Source organism: Pholcus phalangioides, unplaced genomic scaffold (assembly GCF_987345545.1).
Source record: "Pholcus phalangioides strain wild (caught in Gottingen) unplaced genomic scaffold, Ppha-v1.0 ptg000010l_1, whole genome shotgun sequence".
NCBI classification, from domain to species: Eukaryota; Metazoa; Arthropoda; class Arachnida; order Araneae; family Pholcidae; genus Pholcus; species Pholcus phalangioides.
In genome coordinates this window covers 38001217-38021309 of record NW_028301603.1, presented here as the reverse complement: position 1 = coordinate 38021309, position 20093 = coordinate 38001217, and the positions used below count along the sequence as shown (strand labels likewise).

Below are 20093 nucleotides of genomic sequence, written 5' to 3'. Positions count from 1 at the left end.
ATGGCAAACAGCGCAGAGGTCTTCTATCTCCAGGAAGTGCTGGATGAGTCCGCTCGGTATATTCCAAACACTTTAAAGATATTGGTTAATTCAGCCGAGGGTGCCATGGAGCCTTCGTTGTTCCCTATTCACCTCTTTTTTTTACGATCAAGGCACCTTAAAATTGTCTATATCCTTATTATTGACGTCATATTTCGCTGAAAGATAGTGGATATGTCAGCCTGAGTGTCAAGGAGTCCTAGCCAACCGCTATTGTCTATCCACTTTTTTTCCAACAATTAGACGTCACTTCGAGCAAAAAACTGGTTTTTCCAGTCAAAGATGGTGGATGATGTACCCGCCTGCCTCTCGAAGCATATTAAAATTGGCTATAGTGATAGTGCTGACGTCACACTTCGCTCGAGGATTGCAGATAAGTCAGCCGGGGGGGGGGGGGGGATGGGTATTTCAAGGAGCTCTAATTGATGCGCGGCCCAAATATCTATAGCTTAGCCACTGGAAACCCTAGGCCGGCTCATCCGCTATGACCGTGCATAGTGTGACGTCAGTATTATCGCTACAGCCAATAGCTGTAGCCTCCTATCAGCACCTCCTAGAGATAGAAGGCCTCTGCACTGTTTGCCATAAACGTCATTCAGACTACCTAGAAAGTTTGCCACATTTTGAAACGCAGCGTCATATTTCGTTTCTTCTTATTTTGGCGTAGAATCTTCCCGATTGGCTCACAAATACCGCATAGTGATTGGATGTGGGGCATAGAAATCGCCGATTCTGAGCCCGATCATTTCTTTTCCTCACAACGATGATACTGGGAATTTTTTCCCTGAATATTATGAGGGAAAATGGACTACTTACTCCGACAGACCAGACACGACCCAGGCTCTGTCCCTTCCGGGATATAATCCTTTTACCCTTGTGGGGTGGACTACTTACTGACGTCACAAGCAGACTGCGGAGGCCTTCTATCTCTAGGAGGTGTTGCTCCTATGCCATTTTTTTAACGAACCTCACACTGAACAGAAAACTGGTTTTTCCACCGTCGATGAGCCCGCTAGGGATTTTTTTAAGGGCGTCTTACAAAAAAAGCGGTCCGGGTAGATTCCTGTTGCCCATCTTTCCCGCCTGTTTTTTGTAGTCAGTGATTGGCTGGTACCTGGCAAACGCGGAATTTCGATTGGTTCTGTTATAGCTCTCGTGGGGAAAGGTGTGGCCAAGTCGTTTCTCGTCGTCGACGGACAAATAAATGATTGTTTTTTCGGTTTTCATTTTTGCTATGGTCAATTTGTTCGAGAAATCAACAGTATCCTTATTTATCCATTATATCCGTATGCGGTTCAGGTTCATGATTAATGTAGAATTAGAAATATTTGGTGGACCCCCCCCCCCTTCTCCCCCCCCCCATGTTTTCTTGGTGTTGCGCAATACCTTTCGCCCGACGCGTGTGAATCGCGCGTGCTCCGAAGAAATTTCTATTTCAATCGAAAGCAGGATGATTGTGTCTCTACTTACGATTTTCTCTCCGTAATTTAATACGGCCATTAAGATAATCAGCAGAAAATACAATCTACAAATTACGACATTTAAGCTTGTATTTTGCGATAACGGCTTTCCCCTCCCGTTAAGGAGGAGAAAAATATTTATATATAAAAAAAATTTTTTTTACCAGAAAACACACAACTACGAAGGCGATGAATGGCCTTTTCAAGTTCGGCCTGATTACGGCAATACACTTCCGATAATAATGGCCTCATGACGTGTCTCCCAGAAGGAAAAAAACCCCGATATCCAATGAGGAGTCGATTCTTTGGGACGCCTTTGACTTGTTTGCGGTCATTTTTTTTTTTCTTCTGTGGATGGACTTTTTCCATAGGTCATGTTTTTTTGGTGTTTTTATCTTTTCCCGATCACGTGCTCCTTTCGACCGCTGGGCGTGATAACGCGGCGTGTCTTGGCTTTCGGGCTCAACACCGTCGATTGATACGCTAAAGAAAAATAATAGTAATAAAAATGGACATTGATAGTCACAAGTAGAAGAATCGTTGTCTGGTGCTCCTTTGACGCGGAAAATTACGCACTTTTTTTTTTTCTCTTAATAACTGCGACAGAAAACAGCCCGAAAATAGAAGTTTATTTTTTGATCGCAGATGCTGCGTAGGTATCAATCGATGTCCGGAGTTGGCAGCGTGTTTGAATACTATCTCGACGAGTTCCCCAAAGATACCGATGGTGTTGGAACTTTCGCAGAGACCAGCTGACCCGAGATGAGACTCTCCCTCAGCTTCGTTTCCCGCGAGATCAGCTCGAAATAATATCCGAACTACACATAGTTTTCAATTGCGAGACCAATATTTATAATCCACATGGCGCTTGACTTCTACGCCGGTTGTCTTGGAGGTGAGTAATGTCATTCATAATTCATTAACAAGAATGTTTTTTACGTTTCGATGTATAACCATGTGGGTTTGGGGGGTTCTTGGGGGTCGTCCTGAACGTTATGAGTATCTTCTTGTGTTTTAAGTTTTCAACGTGCAAGACCTTTACCTTTATTCAGACGTGAATTTTTGGTTCTGCCGTCTACAGGTGACGACGTGAAGAAAATATTGACGGGGGTAGAAACTTGCTAATCGTCCTAATATACGGGGCTGAACACCGTACGCAGGAAAAGGAGGGGCGTGGTGCATTGTATGATTATTAATTATTGGGGGGGGGGGAGACACACTCACCCCCCACACCAAATTATTTGGTTGAAGGGGGGGGGGCTCAAACACCCCAGGTTCCACCGCCTATGTTGCCACCTGTGGGCTATGCAAATCTTGCCACCCTTCATCCTAGTCTAATTTTCTTGCCACTCATTTCTTGAATTTGCCGGCTGGACAAGCTTGGTCCCCGGGACCCTGTAAATACGCTTCTGTCTCTAAGTCACTCTTTCAGTCACACTTTCTTGGTTACTCACATGCTTGCTCACTCTCTAGATCACATTTTTTGGTTTCTTGAGCGGGGGAGTGACCTAGAGAGAGAGAGAGGAACCACGTCAGTGAGAGACTAAAAGCGTGTGTAAGAATGGGAGAAAAGAAAAGTTTGTAAGCATGTTAGTGCCCTAAGCGAGAGACGAAAATAGGTTAAGAAGAGACTAAAATCTCTTATGTTGTGTGAAAGCATGTGAGCGACCAAAAGAGTGGCACTTAGAAAGAGGGGCATATTTGCGGAGAAGAGATAAGCGGCAGCCCAGGGCAGAAAATTTTAGGAATGAGTGGTCAAGAATAGGTAAAGGGCGGCAAAACCATAAATCCGCCTTGTCCAAGCTCCCCACCCCATGTCAAAGTCCGGGGAGAGTGGGGGGGTGTCCCCAGGGCTGTCATTTCAACTTTTTCCGGGGGGGGGGGGCAAAGAAATTTACTCAATATATGTATATATATTGTAAAATATCATATTTTATATATGAAAAAAGAAAACAAATTAATTATGTGTACTGGAAAGTGTGCTTCATTTGTGCATATACAGTGAAACCTCGATAAGTCGTCACACAAGCCCATGCTTTCTATGATCATTTCTTTTTCCGTGCCCGTTGCACTTTGACTTTAACTTGATTACTTTGATTCTTCGATTTACATAATTTTTGATTTCCTTGCACTATATGTAATCTTTGACGTATCAATAAATTTTGGTTTTGCCTGAGATGTCCTGCTCCCCCACCGCCTTGAGGGAGGGGGGGGAAGTGCTTACGTTGCTTCTTGCGACAGAGTTTGGGTGTCTCGCGTTTTGTCCAGTTTCTCCAATGGAGCCCATGCAGAAATGAGATCTAGCTTGAACAGTCCCCACCGTCCCAAAAACCTTAGTCGGCAAATGAACTTTCCCCCAGTGTCGTTACTTAAACTGTTCCGTTTGGGTAAATAGGATTTTATGGTGACTTTTAAGCATATTGCAATGCTGTTAACAAGCTCTTTTTTTAATGGGAGCCATAAAAATAGTCTGTTCCTCTTTCTCAAACTTTTTCATAGTGACGACTTAACCGAAATTAGCGACGAGTAAACGAGGGTTTAATAACATTGTGGTCTATGAGAGCTGCAAGGGCCTGAAGAAAAACGACGACTTGAACGGAGTGACGAATTATCAGGGTGACAACTAAACGAGGTTTTACTGTATATATATATATATACGTCCGAGAAGGCGTCCCCACGCAAGATGAATTGACGAGATCAGGAAAGTGGCAGGATTCAACTGGATGGCTAAAGCATCAGACAGAACAGAACGGGAAAAATTTAGATGAGACCTTCAACCAGCAGTGGATTGAAAATGGTTGCTGATGATCATGATGATCAAAACCCAGGTGGGAACTTCCCACCCCCCGCACCAAATGACGGGCCTGGGGGGTGTCGACGTGTTCGACCATGCCCAAAAGTATCATTCATCTTGTTTCTACAACTTTGGGCAGATTTTTAGGCGTTTTCTGAAATTCAGTCCCTGTAGAATTTGACCTGTTTGAGGGATTTTCTTTCCTTTTTTATTATAATTTCGACAACAACTGCATCAGATAATGATATTTTCGCCATAAAAAGTTTTTCGGGAAAGCAAGTGGAAAGAAAGAAATTTAGCTGGCGCAATGTCTAGTCCGTGCGGTGGATGTGATAAGAGAAGTCCCAGGAATTTGTTGTGGATGTGAGCAGTGGCGTCGGAGCCGGGGGTGCTGTGGTTGCTCGAGCACCCACGGAAGTTTGTAGAACGGGTTCGAGCACCCACAGAATTGGTTCAAAAATCGAAATTTCCTGAATCTCAAGACGGGCACCCACAGGTTCGAAAAACTTCCGACGGCCCTGGATGTGTGTGACCAAAGAAAAATTAGGCTCTGAATATTTTGTTGTTGCAATTTCGCACAAGCACATGATTCAATATTGATATTGATCACTGTAAAGTTCCTAGTCATTAGGGGTCATTCAAGTATGACGTCAGTCAGCATCAATGGTGGAGGGTGGGGGGGGGGGGGGGATTTCCGATTTGCTGACTTTTGATGACCGGGGGGGGGGTTGAATGGTGCTTACAACATCAACCACACCTTTATGAAAATATGAAATATTCTTAATGGCATCTCTTATTCGGCGCACCAAAAACGAGAAAAATCTTTCGCTACTTTGTGGGCACCTGAACTAACATTCTCCCCTACTGATAAATCCCTTACAGAGCCACTTCAGCGAACTCTAAATGTTTCACGGATCCTACAATTGCTCAGGAAATGTGTCCGGGCTGCTTAAGTGCTATATGGGAAACGTTTCTGGGCCGCTTTAGTGCTCTGGAACTGCGCAACGCATCACTCAAGCGATCCGTAACTATGCCACGGATCACTTAGGTAGTCTGGGAATGTTCCGTGGGTAACTTGAGTGATGTAGAACCACCCTGGGGGATGGGGGGTGGGGAGGCCGCTTAACTGCTCTAAAATTGTGTCACGTGTCACTCAAGGGATATCCAAATGTGCCACTGATCGCTTAAGTGTTCTGGAATTGTGTCACGGGTCATTTAAGCGACCTGTGAATGTGCCGCTTAGTTCATTTTTACAAACTTGGGTGTGAGGGAGGGGGGGGGGGCAAGCCACATCAGATAACCTTCAGGGCCACATTTCGTCCGCGGGTAAAGGGTTTACTATACGTGGCTGAAAGGGTGGGCCGCAATGAATTTCTTGAAGAGAAATTTTGAGGTCTTAGCCTTCAAATAGCATTGAAATTGACAGAAATTGATTATAATAACATATTAAGGTATTTTCTTTCGACATTTTAATTTTTCTTAAGTGTTTTTACATTAAAAAAAAATTCGTCTGGGGGGGGGCGCACGATTCCCCTATGCCGCCCCCCCCCCAAGGACGTTTCTGATCCCACCATTATGCGGTAAGGGGGTGGGGCAGTGCTGACGAAATTTTGCAGACAAAAATGGGATTGGGGTCAGAGTTTTGATGCCTTTTTCTGCCAGGTGGGGGGAGGGGGGGTCCAAAATGGCTAAAAATTTGCTGATGTAATACTTGAACGGCTCCTTATCCCGGAGAAGGACTGGACTATATGCTCTCAACCTATGGCCCTCGGCCCAAATGTGGACCCCTCATAGTCATCTGATGTGGACCATGATAAATAACCGCACCACTCAAGCGGCCCGTGATACATTTCCTGATTACTTCAGTGGTTCGCGGCACATCTCTGGATCATTTAGGCTCATATCTAGATCACTTAAGCACATCTGCAAATCACTTGAACGACACGCGGAACACCTCCAGTTCACTCACGTGGCTCGTGTGGTGCATTTGCAAAATTATTTCAAGTGGATGGCAGCACATGTCCAAATCACTTGAGTCACTCATAGCACATTAACGGATCATTTAAGCGGCCTGAGATGCATTTATAATTCATTTAAGCAGCCCGTGATATTTTGGATACGTACTCTGTGCGTCCAAGACTACCACCATGTTCTGCGAACACCCCCCCCCCTCTCATATCTTGGCAACACTAATGCACGGGTTTCACAGAGCTCGACACCACTACCGTTTCCAACACACTTTCAGATCACCTGAGTGACTCGCGGCACACTTCCATAAATCTTAAGTGGCCTTCACTCCGCAACCCTTGGACTAGACCATAGTTTCCCAACCTTTTTAGTTCCCCCCCCCCCCCATCGCTCCTTCTTCAGAAATTTTTTTCTCCCACCGCAATCTAACCCATAGAATCCTATGCTATACCCGCAGCTTCTACCGCCTCCCTGGAACATCCCATCGCCCTCCAGGGGGCTTTAACGCCCACGTTGGGAATCACTGGACTAGACCATATCGGACGTCATTAAAAATAAGAAGAAACTTATGAGGGGTGTTTGAGAAAGGACTCCCTATCTTTGAAATGACATAAGGGGCCGTTCAAATATTACGTCATCATCGATGGGGGGGGTTTCCGATTTGCCGACTTTTGATGACAAGGGGGGGGGGAGGGGGGTTTGAATAATGCCTACGTCATCAACCAACCTTAAGGAAAATATGAAATATTCTTAATGGATCTTACTCGGTTCGCCAAAAACGAAAAAAAAACCTTTCGTTAGTTTGTGGGCACTTGAAGTAACATCCCCCCTATTGATATGCGCACTGCAGAGGCACTTCAGTGATCTCTAAATGTTTCGCGGATCCAAGTGCTCTGGAAATGCGTACGGGCCGCTTAAGTGCTCTGGAACTGTGCCACGCATCTCACTCAAGTGATCCGTAATTATGTGCCGCGGATCACTTAAATAATCTGAGAATGTGCCACGGATAACTTGAGTGGTGTAGAACCGCACTGGGGGCCACTTAAGTGATCTAAAACTACGTCACATGTCACTCAAGGGATCTCTAAATGTGTCGCGGATCGCTGTGTCCCGGGTCATTTAAGTGATCTGAAAATGCGCCACGGCCGCTCAAATGTTCTGGAATTGTACCATCGGGCCGCTTAAATGTTCTAGAATTGTACCACGGGACACTTAACCGATCTGTAAATGTGCTGCTTAGTTCATTTTTACAAAATTAGGTTTGAGGAGGGCAGGCCGCATCAGATAACCCTCAGGGTCATATTTGGTCCGCGAGCCAAGGGCCTTTATGCGATTTATCATTATATGTCGAAGACTCTGGGTAAGACAGGGGAGCCACGGGCAAAAAAAGGTTAAGAAACGCTGATCTGGTGTATATATTATCAATTTCCATACAATTCATTTTTAATTACATCAAATAAAAAATGTATAAGAAATTCATATTCATTGCTCGATGATTAAAAATTTGCATTTCTTATTTAGGATGCGCTGGAGTGTTGGTTGGACATCCGTTCGATACAGTGAAGGTAAGTAAGATTTGCACATTCCTCCTGCTGTAGCTTGATTATTACTGTATTTCAGAGCGTAAAGTGCAATACAATAAATACAATTACGATAATCGTGTTAATACAATCGAATCCCGTTATAACGAACTCCAAGAGACTGGAGAAATCACTTCGTTTGGAGTCATTCATGTATTTCGCGTCAGCATCGGGAAGGGGGTGGGGGAGGGGTTCGGATTTGATCCACCCTTTCTAGAAGATATGAAATATTCTAAGCTGCTGGCAAGGGGGGGGGGGGGTAGTGTTTTGTTGACTCTTGCTGACAAGGGGAGGGAGGGAGTCAAAAATGGCTAAAAATCTGCTGACGTAATACTTGAATGACCCCTTATAACGAAATTTTGTAATTTTATTTATGAAGGAATTCCAGGTTTTTGCATTGTTACTGTGAAAACTTATACAAATACAAGGCCACAACAGGCAAAATGCCCAACCAGGTGGATGAGAAAAAGGTGCCCATAAAAAATATGGATGTCATATATTTTTATGGTTGTCTTATTCTAAGAATGGATAGTTTCTCGATTTACCCCAACATGTTTATCGTAAACGTGTCAATTATGTTACAATTTACAACCTCCGGGAGTAAGCTATTCCATTTATTGACAACCCTATTAGAGAAAAATTCCCTACGACACCATAGCCTTGCATTGTCCCTCACCAATCGATATTGGTGTCCCCTTGTAATTCAGTCGATTGGCGGTGTACTAAAAGTTCATGGTCCATCCTATCCATCCCATTAAAAATTTTGAACACTTCGATCATATCTCCCCGACACCTGCGCTCATCCAATGTAAACATATTTAAAAAATGAAGTCTTTCTTCATCCCCGCGTGCCAATAAGCACATGCGTAGCTCTTCTCTGCACCCCTTCAACCAAGTCTATGTCCCTCTGTAGGTATGGTCTCCAAAACCTTGCAGCATACTCCAGTCCAGGACGAACTAATCCTCGAAAAAGCGGAAGAATGACTTTAGGAGATCGCAAAGAGACCTTTTTGGAAATGAGACCAAGCATTCTATTCGCTTTTTTTGACCACCGCTGAACAATATTCAGAAAACCTAAGTCGCTCGTCAATGAGAATTCCCAAATCGGTGACCCTAGTTGCATCCGGGATAGTGACACCATTCAACTCGTAAAAGAACCATGGATTGTTCGAACCAAAATGAACGACCATGCACTTATCAACGCTAAACGTCATGCTACAATCCTGTTTAAGTTGGTCTGGAGCGACTCCCTATCGCTTTCATTCCCGATTAATTCCATTAATTCCATCACATCATCTGCGAATTTGCTAGTAATCCCATCGATACCCTGATCGAGTTTATCGATAAAAAGTGAAAAAAGTATGGGGCCAAGGACGCTTCCTTGAGGAACTCCACTTGTGACGTCTGTCCAACCAGAGAATTCCCCATTCACCATAATTCGTTGTGACCTATCTCTTAACCACGATTCTATCCAATTCAGCAAGTTGCCTACAATCCCAATCTCGTGTAAACGCTTCAAGAGTTTGCCATGTTGGACCCGATCGAATGCCTTCTGGAAATCAAGGTAAACAACATCTACATTTTTGCTCTTACCCAAAGCCTTAGTCACGTGATCGTAGAAGCAAAGGAGGTTAGTTACACATGACTTCCCCTTCCTGAACCCATGCTGATTATCCGACAATACATTATTCTCGTCTATCCACTTCACAAACTTCCTTTTGATGATAATTTCCAAAATTTTCGAGATGGAGCTCGTCAAACTCACTGTACGATAATTTGACACCGCTTCTCTACTACCCTTCTTAAATATCGGAACAACGTTAGCAAGTTTCCAATCTCTTGGGACGATACCCTCAGCAACACTACTCCTGTATATCTTTACGATTGGCCCTAACCTGGAAGGATTATCTGGGGGATTAGGAAAGTGTTCGTTAAAACGGGATTTTCCACGCCTATCCTGGGCTAGAAATCAGTGAACTTCCCTCTTGCGGGGAGAGCGTCTCAACATCATGGGTCTCCAGAAAAAGTGCAGGGTCATCTTAAGAGCCCCATCATCGGCTTCCCCCACTTGGATACAGTAATTTTTCTAAGGCCCCGTACTTGAATAGAAATGCCTGTCTAGTATGCTATTCACATGTGGAAGGTCTCGAAAATTTTGACCAAATATCGTTATCGTGAACAACCCTTTCAAACCTGTCCACCATAGTGGAAATCCCTATGCTCTCTGTGAAATACTACACATTTTTTTTTTAAATGTTTTTTCCTGATTTTTGTGCTGGAGATGGTGCTTCCTTCCCCCCCCCCCCCCAATTCCTAGAGTTATAAACCGAGGAAGCGAAATACTGCAGCCTTTTCTATTTTTTCTGTGGTTTTCCAACTTCGAGGCGCGAGTGTGAGCCGGTCTCCTATTTGAAAAACTCTCTCCGCGGAGAGCAGCCAGGCCTACAACACGATACTGGCAAAACATGACAATTCAAGTATTTCCCATCTTTACTTCAGGAAATGGAAGCCAGATGGCAGCATGAACACAAAACAAGCGCAACTCGACAACATTAATGCGTTAGGGCCATTCATACACTCAGAACACACATTCCGGCATGTGCCGATTCGTTAGAGGTTCCGTAGAGGAATGTGTACGAGGTGCATCTTCGGTTAAGTAGCCTTTTCTATTGTTTATACTGTACGCCTACGCATATTCCTATACTACTCCGAAAAAGAGGAAAATCACACCGTGTCCCCCTTGATTCTGAATATAAAACTTTGAACAAAAGCTGATTCTGCCCACTGGCGGTTGATCTGCCAGGTTGGGGGGGGGGGGAGATCGGGAAAAAAGCCTGCGACATAGATATTTGGGCTCGGCATTGACGAAATAAGAGGGTTTTAACACTTAAAATGGGGGAAAAAAAGGTATGGTTCGAACAAAGAACCCGGATTCGAACTCGCAATCACCGACAAAATAGCGATCGGGGTAGGCAAGCGCTTCACCCCTACTCAACGATGCGCTCCCGTCCGGTACAGTACAAGCAAACCGCCGCTGTGATGGTCAAGTGGTCATACTGACGGATGACATAGTGATATCCTCGAGTGTCATGGTGATATCCTCGAATCACGAGAACCCGGGTTCGAACCTCACCGTCACCACAGTGGTAGTAAACTGAAGTTGGTTCTCTGATGTTCGCAACTTCAAGGCGCAAATGCGGACCGATCTTCCCGTTAAAAAAATCTCTCTTGCCACGGAGACCAACAGGCTTACAACGATACAATTATTCAATCCTTGCTCTTCACCCCTAGTTAGCAAAACTGACGTCAGATGCCGGCACTACACAGAAACAAACTTCACGTTAGGTTCACGACGCGTACACGTGTATATTCCACCACGCACCAATTCGTTAGAGGTTCCACAAAGGAATGTGGACGAGGTGCATGTGTGATTTGTAGTAGTAGTAGTACAAACAAACCTGCCAGAAAACTATAGAATATATATAACTATATATGCCTAGGTGCAGGTGCCATCTATAAGTCATTTAAAGAATGCATCTCCAGAGAGGAAAAGTGTAATCATCCCTGGATGATTGAGCACGCTGATCGTTAAAGAGACGAAATACTATCTCGCGATTGTCGAAACGCAAGGAGGCATCAAGTTAGGCGAGATATCTCGTCACTGCCGCTGAGAGGGTCAAGCGATATCATGAATATATTTCAATGGAGCTTGATGCCATTGTTTTATCCACAGTACAGTGAAAAAAAATAGCGTTTCATACAGAAGATTTTGAAAGCGTCATCTAGTGAAAATTTCGATTCCACCAATATAGTAGGAGCTAGTATAGGAGTAGGAAGACTAGAGCTTAATTATACTAAATGTGCATCATCAATTCATAGATATTATTTAATTTACTAAAATACTCAAAAAAAATTAATTTCGAAAATCAGAAACTATATTTTGTTGGTTAAGTGATTTTTATTATAATTTGATTTATATATATTTCATTCCACAGTTTACTAGCGGAAACCTTTTGCGAGTTATTCGGATGCAATGTCCGTTTACTTTGGGGTTGGACTCTGTCTCTTAAATCGCATAACCCCCCTTGTATCTCTCTCTGCAATCAGATAAACAAACAAAAGCCCATACAAGGCCTTGATTATCGTGATGTTTTCACCCCCGAAAGCAAGCACTATTTTGTACCATCAAGCAACGAAGCGTGAGTGAATGTGTCCGCGATGAGGAGATTATTTATTTATTTCATCCTTTCTTCGAAAATGTTCTAGTCACGTGACCCCATTCCTAAGAATGGCATCCGGGATCTTGGGATTACTTCACTTCGTTGGCGTAAAAAGCAAGTTTGAAACGATTGGAAATCCAAATACACACCATGTTGGTATGACCTCTGAATGGGGATAGATCAGGATGGAGGGTTGGTTTTTAACACGTCGCACTTTATTTCAACATATCAGGTCATAGGAAGGTCTAAGACTCCTCCTCATAACATGACCTGCCGCTCTGTCTCAACGAAGAGATAGATATAAGCAGGTGGTCAAAGACCTGGAGCCATGCTGCAAGTTCTATAGGCTAGAATCTGTATTAGTTGGCGCTGCAGAGACAGTTGTAAAATGGCTTCAGCAGTGACGTGAGATAAATGTGCCTCTCTGTACGAGTCCGTTCCAAAATCACGGCCGTTGTCATCACTCTGCACCAGGCACTAGTATTGCTATGTGAAGTACAGGGTGGTTCATTCTTTTACGAAATTCCTGTAAATAGTGTAAATTTTCGGAGTAAATAATGTAAATAGCGTTTGTGTACGATATGAAACCGATGATTAGAGACAAAAAAAAGAACTATTTCCTGTTAATTGCGCCAATTTGGAGATGAACTTAGGGAGTTTGGCAGTAACGTCGATATTTTGATGACTTCATGACGTAGGCAGAAGCTTGTGGAATAAGGCACTTGAAATGTAGCGAGCGGACTCACCCAACACAATCTAAAGCAGAAGACCTCCGCGCAAAGCTGGTGACATCACTGAAGAAGATCATCTACCTATAGCCATTGGATACAGCAGGCCGTCGCATGCTCCATTTTTTTTTTTTTTTTTTTTGTAGTATACCCATTTTTGTAGTATATCCAATGACTATAGGTGAGATGACTTTCTTCAGTGACGTCACGAGCTTCGCGTGGAGGTTTTCTGCTACAAATGGTGTTGACTTACCGCTCTCCATCTTAAGCACTGTGTGCCAACTGAAGCATAAACTCTTAGATACAGTAGATAATGGTTCTGCATCTAGGAGGTTACTCACTCACTCTATCTCATTCATATGGTTACTCACTCACTTGGTCATTAGTGTGGTCAATTACCCATTCACCGGTTCAATCAGATAGTAACGCAATCGCTCACTCACTTGCTCGTTCACCGATTCAATCATATGGTCACTCAATCGCTCATTCACCGATTCAATCATATGGTCACTCAATCGCTCATTCACCGATTCAATCATATGGTCACTCAATCGCTCATTCACCTGATCACTCATACGGTCACTCAATCGTTCATTTACCTGATCACTCATACGGTCACTCAATCACTAATATGGTTACTCACTTTGTCACTCATAACGTTACTCACTAGCTCTTTCACTCACTTGCTCATTCGGTCGCTCACTCGCCTAAACATTCACTCACTCGGTCGCTCATATGGTCACTCACTCACTGGTGACGAACTGTTGTTGGTGAATTTTCCCAGCGGTAATTTTTTCGTCGGTATTGTTTATCGATGAATTTTCCTGAATCCAGGAGCGGGATACGAACTTACATCAACTGGATTGCAGTGGTGTTGGTTTTCTCCAACTGCTGCTGTTTTCCAGCATGTGGAAAAGTTCTCTATGAAAGTTGCTCTTTATTAATCACCCTGTTCAAGTTCTTTATGAATCACCTTGTGTTTATGTTATTCTCAGCGATCCGATTTGAACATTCTTCATTCCTTTGCAGGTTCGACTGCAGACGCAGGATTCATGCAGACCCATGTACAGAGGCACGTGGCACTGTTTAACCACCATAGTAAAGGAAGAATCGGTAAGGCATCATCTTCATTATTCTGATGATAATACAACTGAAATTATGGTATTCAGTTTAAAGAGCACAGAATCTGATCCTCATTTCAATTTTTACAGTTCCGTGGTCTGTTCAAGGGAATGTCTTCGCCAATGGTCGGTCTGGCTGGTATCAACGCCATCGTGTTCGGGATATACGGCAACGTTCTTAGGTCAACGTCCGATCCTAACTCTTTAGCTAGTCATTTCTTTGCTGGGACTGCAGCTGGTCTGGTCCAAAGCTTCGTAACCAGTCCCATGGAACTGATAAAAACCAGGATGCAGCTGCAGGGTCAGCCAGTGAAGACCACCGCGTCCATGTACAGGAGAGTGGCGAGGAAACCGACGTACAAGAACCCGCTGGACTGCATGAGAAAAGTCGCCAGGGCGGAAGGTCTCGGCGGCGTCTTCCGTGGCCTCGGTTGCACGATACTGAGGGACTCGCCGGCCTTCGCCGTCTACTTCACGGGATTCGAGTTCTTCACGCAGGTCGTCACGAAAACGGACGGTACGGTGAGTCCCCTGGCCCTCCTGTTCGCCGGAGGACTCGCAGGTGTCGTGTCCTGGATCGTCATATATCCCATAGACGTCATCAAGTCCAGGATGCAAGTCGACGGCATGGAAGGACCGCGGAAATACGACGGGATCCTGGACTGCGTGAGGAAAAGTTACAGGAGCGAGGGACTCGGGGTCTTTTTCAAGGGCCTCAATTCAACCATCATACGAGCGTTCCCGACCAACGCCGCCACTTTCGCCGTTTTCACGTGGATGTTCGTGGTCGTCGACAAAGCCATGAAAGCCAGGTCCCACGTCGAGATAGACGACCTGCCGATGGAGCACAGGCTCCACAGGATAGCCGCGTATTTCGACTCGTGCGCCTGGACCATGTAAATCAAAATATGTACCTATAGTGTAAATTATCGTGTAATTTAATAATGACTCTAAAATACTCTTCACCGAGATCTCACGGACTTCCGAGACAGGTCTCTTGACGGCGAATGGTCCAAGTTTGAAGCTCGTGGAAACTCTAAAAAAACAGGGACGTTTACTTGAGAAAATTCTTTTATAAAGATATCAAGATTAAGCGACTTGTGTGTGTATCGAGCAACTGAGACTGACATTTTCGAGCGAATATGCAATAGTTTCGAATAAAACGAATCTTGAAACTGAATGTGAATCCGTTGCAAGTCCGCATCTCTTTTATTTCATTTATTTAAATACAGTAAAACCTCGATAAGTCGTCACCTCAAGTTATCGAAAAATTATGACGTCTTAAGCGGAGTGCCGTCAGTTTCAGCGTGCGATGTTGTGAAAATCGTATAAATTTAATTTAAAGCAATATGACATTTATTAAAGTATGAATCAAAATAACAATATTAATAAAATTTATAGATCGCGAAAGAATAAATAATAGCAATTTTTTTATCTATTTTATCTCTTATTACTTGAATTATTGTAGCAAAATGTACTGTACACTTTGATTTGTACTAGTAATTTTTAATTTAGACTAGACTAACAGAGCAACTGCTAGAATAGGTAGCTTTTCTTCATAATAGTCTAAATTTAAATATAATAACTCTCTATTGCACATTAATTTTGCATATACATGAAATTTAAAATTTTAGTGTTTTAATTCTTCATCAGTAGTTCATGATACAACTACAAGGTAATCTCGAACACCTTTGACTTGAGATGGGAGGCCCTGGGCAGGGAAAAGTACAACAGAAGACCTCTTATGCGTAGTGTCAATCACTGTAAGACTGAGGATGTGTTTTTTTCTCCCTTTTCTGTCTCGCTAAATTTCAGCTAAGTCAAAACCTCTCTTGGCAATGCTCCTTTTTTTGGGGCAGTTTTTTGTGGGCAGTTCTCTTATAGAAGATACTAGATGATCTGATGATGTAAGAAGATAGTTCATCAAATCTTCATTAGTTGTTTGACGTGAAATTTTTTTTGATCTATATTCTCTGGCTTGCTTATAGTCTTTATGTCTGGCTTCTTGTGCTTCCTCCGTCAACTGACCAACGGGAAGTAGCAATTCCGTTTCATCCGTTACCGCCATTGACAGAAAAATTAACTGGAGAAACTAAAACTGATTAGATGTTGCATTACATCCCGTATATATCAAGACGATTATTTCTCATAAGTTATTTATAGGGATACGTAAATTTCGTACTTACGAAATAACCGCGATAAATGCGAAATTCACGAAATAAGTGCTATGAGTGCGAAATCTGCCAATTTTAACTAATAAATGCAAAAATTTGAATTTTTACTACTTTTTCTGCGAAATCCCGATAGTTTAAATTTTATCGTTAATTCTTTCATGTGTTTCCAAGCTATATAATTGACACCTTGAAATAATACGAAACTAAATACGAAAATGAAGCATCTAGTATCAGACTCCGCGCGTTACATGACCGCGTGCTCCAAATTATTAAAAACACTTCTTGATGTTGCACTACAAATGCCGGGCGTATGAAGTGAATCTTGTGAGCGACGCATTCGTTAAAGAATTCAAAGAATTTAATTCTGTTGTGGCCAAGACGAAGATAACTTTTCTTGCACTCGAGAAAAATGAGCAGTGCGTATTCAAGCCATCGAAAAGAAAAAAAGTATCACCGTATAAGTCGTGGTTCAAAGGTGTCATTCATCTGAGCGAATATCATATACTATATATTACTGCTTTTCTCAATAAATATGGCGATTACTCCATAAGTTTTTTAAAAATAAGTCTCGACAATGAAATTCTAGCTCCGAAAATACGGGTTCAGTTGACTTTTGTTTCCGAGTTCTGTAGGAAAATTATGCTAATCGACAATTTGAAAGGACCAAGCTTTCCATTTGCACATGTTTTGTGGTGTAAGTTAGTAGATTTGAAATCTTTTGGGCTCAGATATCAAGGGCATTTTTACGAGAAAAAAAATCTACAAATGGGTACAGTAGAGTCTCGCTTATCCGACATAAACGGGCCGGCGGAACGTCGGATAATAAGGAGGTGTTAAGGAAAAGCCTATTAAACGTCAAATTATATTATAATTTTGCACATTACGAACCTAATAATCATGTTTACAGTAAAATAATAGAAAAAATTAAGTGAGAAAATGAACTTACAGTTACAGAATATTTTAAAGTTAAATACAATACTCTTAAAACGTTCAGTCCTGTGATGATTTAAAAACCTTTTTGATCGTAGTCTGCTTTCCTTACGAGTGCCGCCGTTTCTCCGCTGCCAAATCTCGCCATCTTTGCAGCATCATTATGTCGATTCCTGTAGCTTCTTGTTGCTCAACGCATTTAATTGCAGTTTCTAGAGCCTTAACTCCGTCGTTATGTGAAATTCTGAAAGCTCATGAGATCTGGTTCAAATTATCGAGAGTAAGCATTTCTAGCAAGGTAGGGGGGGGGGGGGGTCTTCAGAAAATTCATTTTAGCCGAGGGCCTATGATATGCTATTTTTTGTAAAATATATTTTATTTATTTTTTTGTGAACCAATACAAAATTTCTGACTGGAATTTTTTTTTTTTTTGGGAATAAATGCGAAATTTATGATTAAAAAAATTTTTTTTTGCGAAATTTACGTATCCCTAGTCATCGTCCATTCTTACCCCGACTGCTAGGTTTGCGAGAACAGAGCTTTTCACATTTGCAACTTTCGGAATGCGAAACCCTACAGCAACCCTGAAAGTAATGCGCAAACACAGATTTCGTGCAGGCCGTTAGCACAAATGCTGTTTGACATCCTTCGTTCCTATTGATATGCACATTATATCATGTTAGTGCTGGGGTCAAATGCCGTCAATCCCTTTGCGAAAGAGCGCAAACTATCCCCAGATTGTTCCTATGGGTGGTCAGCGGTCATGTCTGTCAATTCCGGTCTTGAACAATGTCAATTTCGCTTTCAATAGGTAGAAGTTGCCGTTTTTTTAAACTTTTAATGCCTAATAATCGGCTGTTTTATTTCAGCTCTGTGAACTCTAGGCTCTATTATATCAGATTCGAAATACGCGTCATCATCCATTCTAACTCTGTCATCCCCAACTGTTTGGTTTGCGAGAACCGAACTTTCGGCAGCTGAAAGTTTCGGATGGCAAAACCCCGTGGGTTTCGGATGGGTAACCTTTGAAGCATCGCGCTAAAGCCTAGCTCGTGAAGGCAGCTGCATATCTGTTCGTTCCGATCGACGCTTTATACTTTGCTATGTAGCGTCCAGCTTGCTGCGAGAATTTCGTGTTCGATCAGAAGTTACGACTGCCGTTATTTACTGTCTCAAAATCGGCAGGCTTCTTTCAGCTCTGTAAACTCCAGGCTCCTTAATAGACTAGATGTTCCCGTCATCATCCATTCTAACTCCTTGTCATCCTCGACCGCTCGGTTTGCGAGAACCGAACTTTAAGCATTTGCAAGTTTCGGAAAGTGAACTTCCACGACAACCCCCAAACTACTGCGCAAATTCTGAATTCGTGTTGCCTTGCGGCATACATGGAGGTTTCGCATACTTAGTTCTGAGCGACGCTTTTTTATATTACTTAGTGCCGAGCTTGCATTACGAATTTCGAGTTCGATCAGCCGACTAACCGGTTCGCGAGAACCGAAATTTAAGAAACAAAGTTACGGAATTCGAAACCCCACGTTAACCCTGAGAGTGTTACGTACAGGGCCGTCTTGAAAGCATCATGAGCCCCCGGGCCAAGTGATTTTTCTGAAGCCCTACCAGACAAATTCTCGAAAATTTCTACCAGATCTATTTTTTGTGATGTCCCTCTTCTCTTGAGGAGGCCCGGGTTTGCCCATGCCTTAAGACGGCACTGGTTATGCAAACGCTGAATTTGTGCTGGCCTGCACACCTAGAAAGTTCACATACTTCGGTCTACGAATTTCGCGTTCGACCAGAAGTTACATCTATGTTTGTTTACCGCCTCAAAAAATTCGCAGTTCTCTTTCAACTCTATGAAAATCTCGGTTCCCTGAGAGTAGACTAGATCCGTTAGCGTCATCATCCATTCTGATTCTTCTTCTCTTCCTTACAATTCCGCAAATTTCGGTGGCAAAACCAGACGGCAACCAAGAAAGTATTGGGCAAATGCAGAATTCGTGTTTGCCAGCAGCACTATTTCGATTGATTTACGTTATCTGGATCCGTAACTACAGAAAGAGTGAATTCGAGTTAACACGGGGGAAAAAAACAGCAAGGATGGCCATGCTCATTTTAAAATTAAGCTGACCCTGTTTCTTCAAGAAACATACGGAAATCAGGATCCTCAAACACGGGAAAATTACCTTCTTCAGTAACGACACGAGCTTCGTGCGGAGGCCTTCTGCTATGGATGGTGTTGACGCATTCCTCTACGGAATTTCTAACGAATCAGCACATGCCGGAATGTGTGCTTGGTGTATGTGCGGCCGTAAAGTATTTATGTTATCGAATTGCGCTCGTTTCGTGTTCGAGCTGCCATCTGTCTTCCATTTTCTGAAGTAAAGATGGGAATGCTCCAATTTCCTGTTTTGTGAGTATCGTGTTGTAGGTCCACCTACTCTCTGCATAGAGACTTTTTTAAATGGGAGACCGGTCTTAGGTAAAAAAGTAGTTAAATTTTTTACGACCAGGTGAAAATGTGGAGCTTTTCTTGCATTTTCCGTCTTCCATGGTCCATAAAGCGTATATATATATACCAAGTTTCAATTAAATGCATCCATCAGAACGGACGCAACAGAGGTCTACGTAGTTTCAGTATACTGACACTGCTTAGACCTATGCAGCTCCCGTTCTGGAGGACGTATTCTACTGGAACTTGGTACATATGCTATGTGGTCCATGGGGGGAAAAAAGAAATTTCAATAAAAAAGCGTCATTTTTTCACTTTCTTTCTTTCAAACCGTGCACAACTCAGGTCTATCACCATCTATGGGCGATTTACTACCTAGTGAGGAAGTGTAACTGTGCATGTACCTAACAGTCTGAGTACGTATGTAGTGGTGTGTGCGGCGTCAGTTCCACCACTGGACGGCGCTGTTCGCGTAATAGGGAGAAGAGCGCGCCTGTTGGCTTGTATTTACCTTCATGGCAACGTTGGAGCGGATCGATGATTTGAGAATATAGTGGGATAAATCTTTTATAGAACTTGCGTTTGGCGGCTCAAACCAGAGAGACACGCGGTCCGCTCGTTCTTGTAGGT

General features: G+C 43.0%; 1 protein-coding gene across 1 annotated transcript; it reads left to right on the top strand.

Moving 5' to 3' along the window:
* Positions 1-1671: 1671 nt before the first annotated feature.
* Positions 1672-15090, top strand: LOC149081407 (mitochondrial basic amino acids transporter-like). The gene is made up of 4 exons (XM_089238230.1): positions 1672-2394; positions 7783-7826; positions 13819-13902; positions 14001-15090. Exons 1-4 carry the CDS (start codon positions 2361-2363, stop codon positions 14808-14810), a joined length of 972 nt encoding a protein of 323 aa, XP_089094356.1. The 5' UTR covers positions 1672-2360; the 3' UTR covers positions 14811-15090.
* The last annotated feature ends 5003 nt before the right edge of the window (positions 15091-20093 follow it).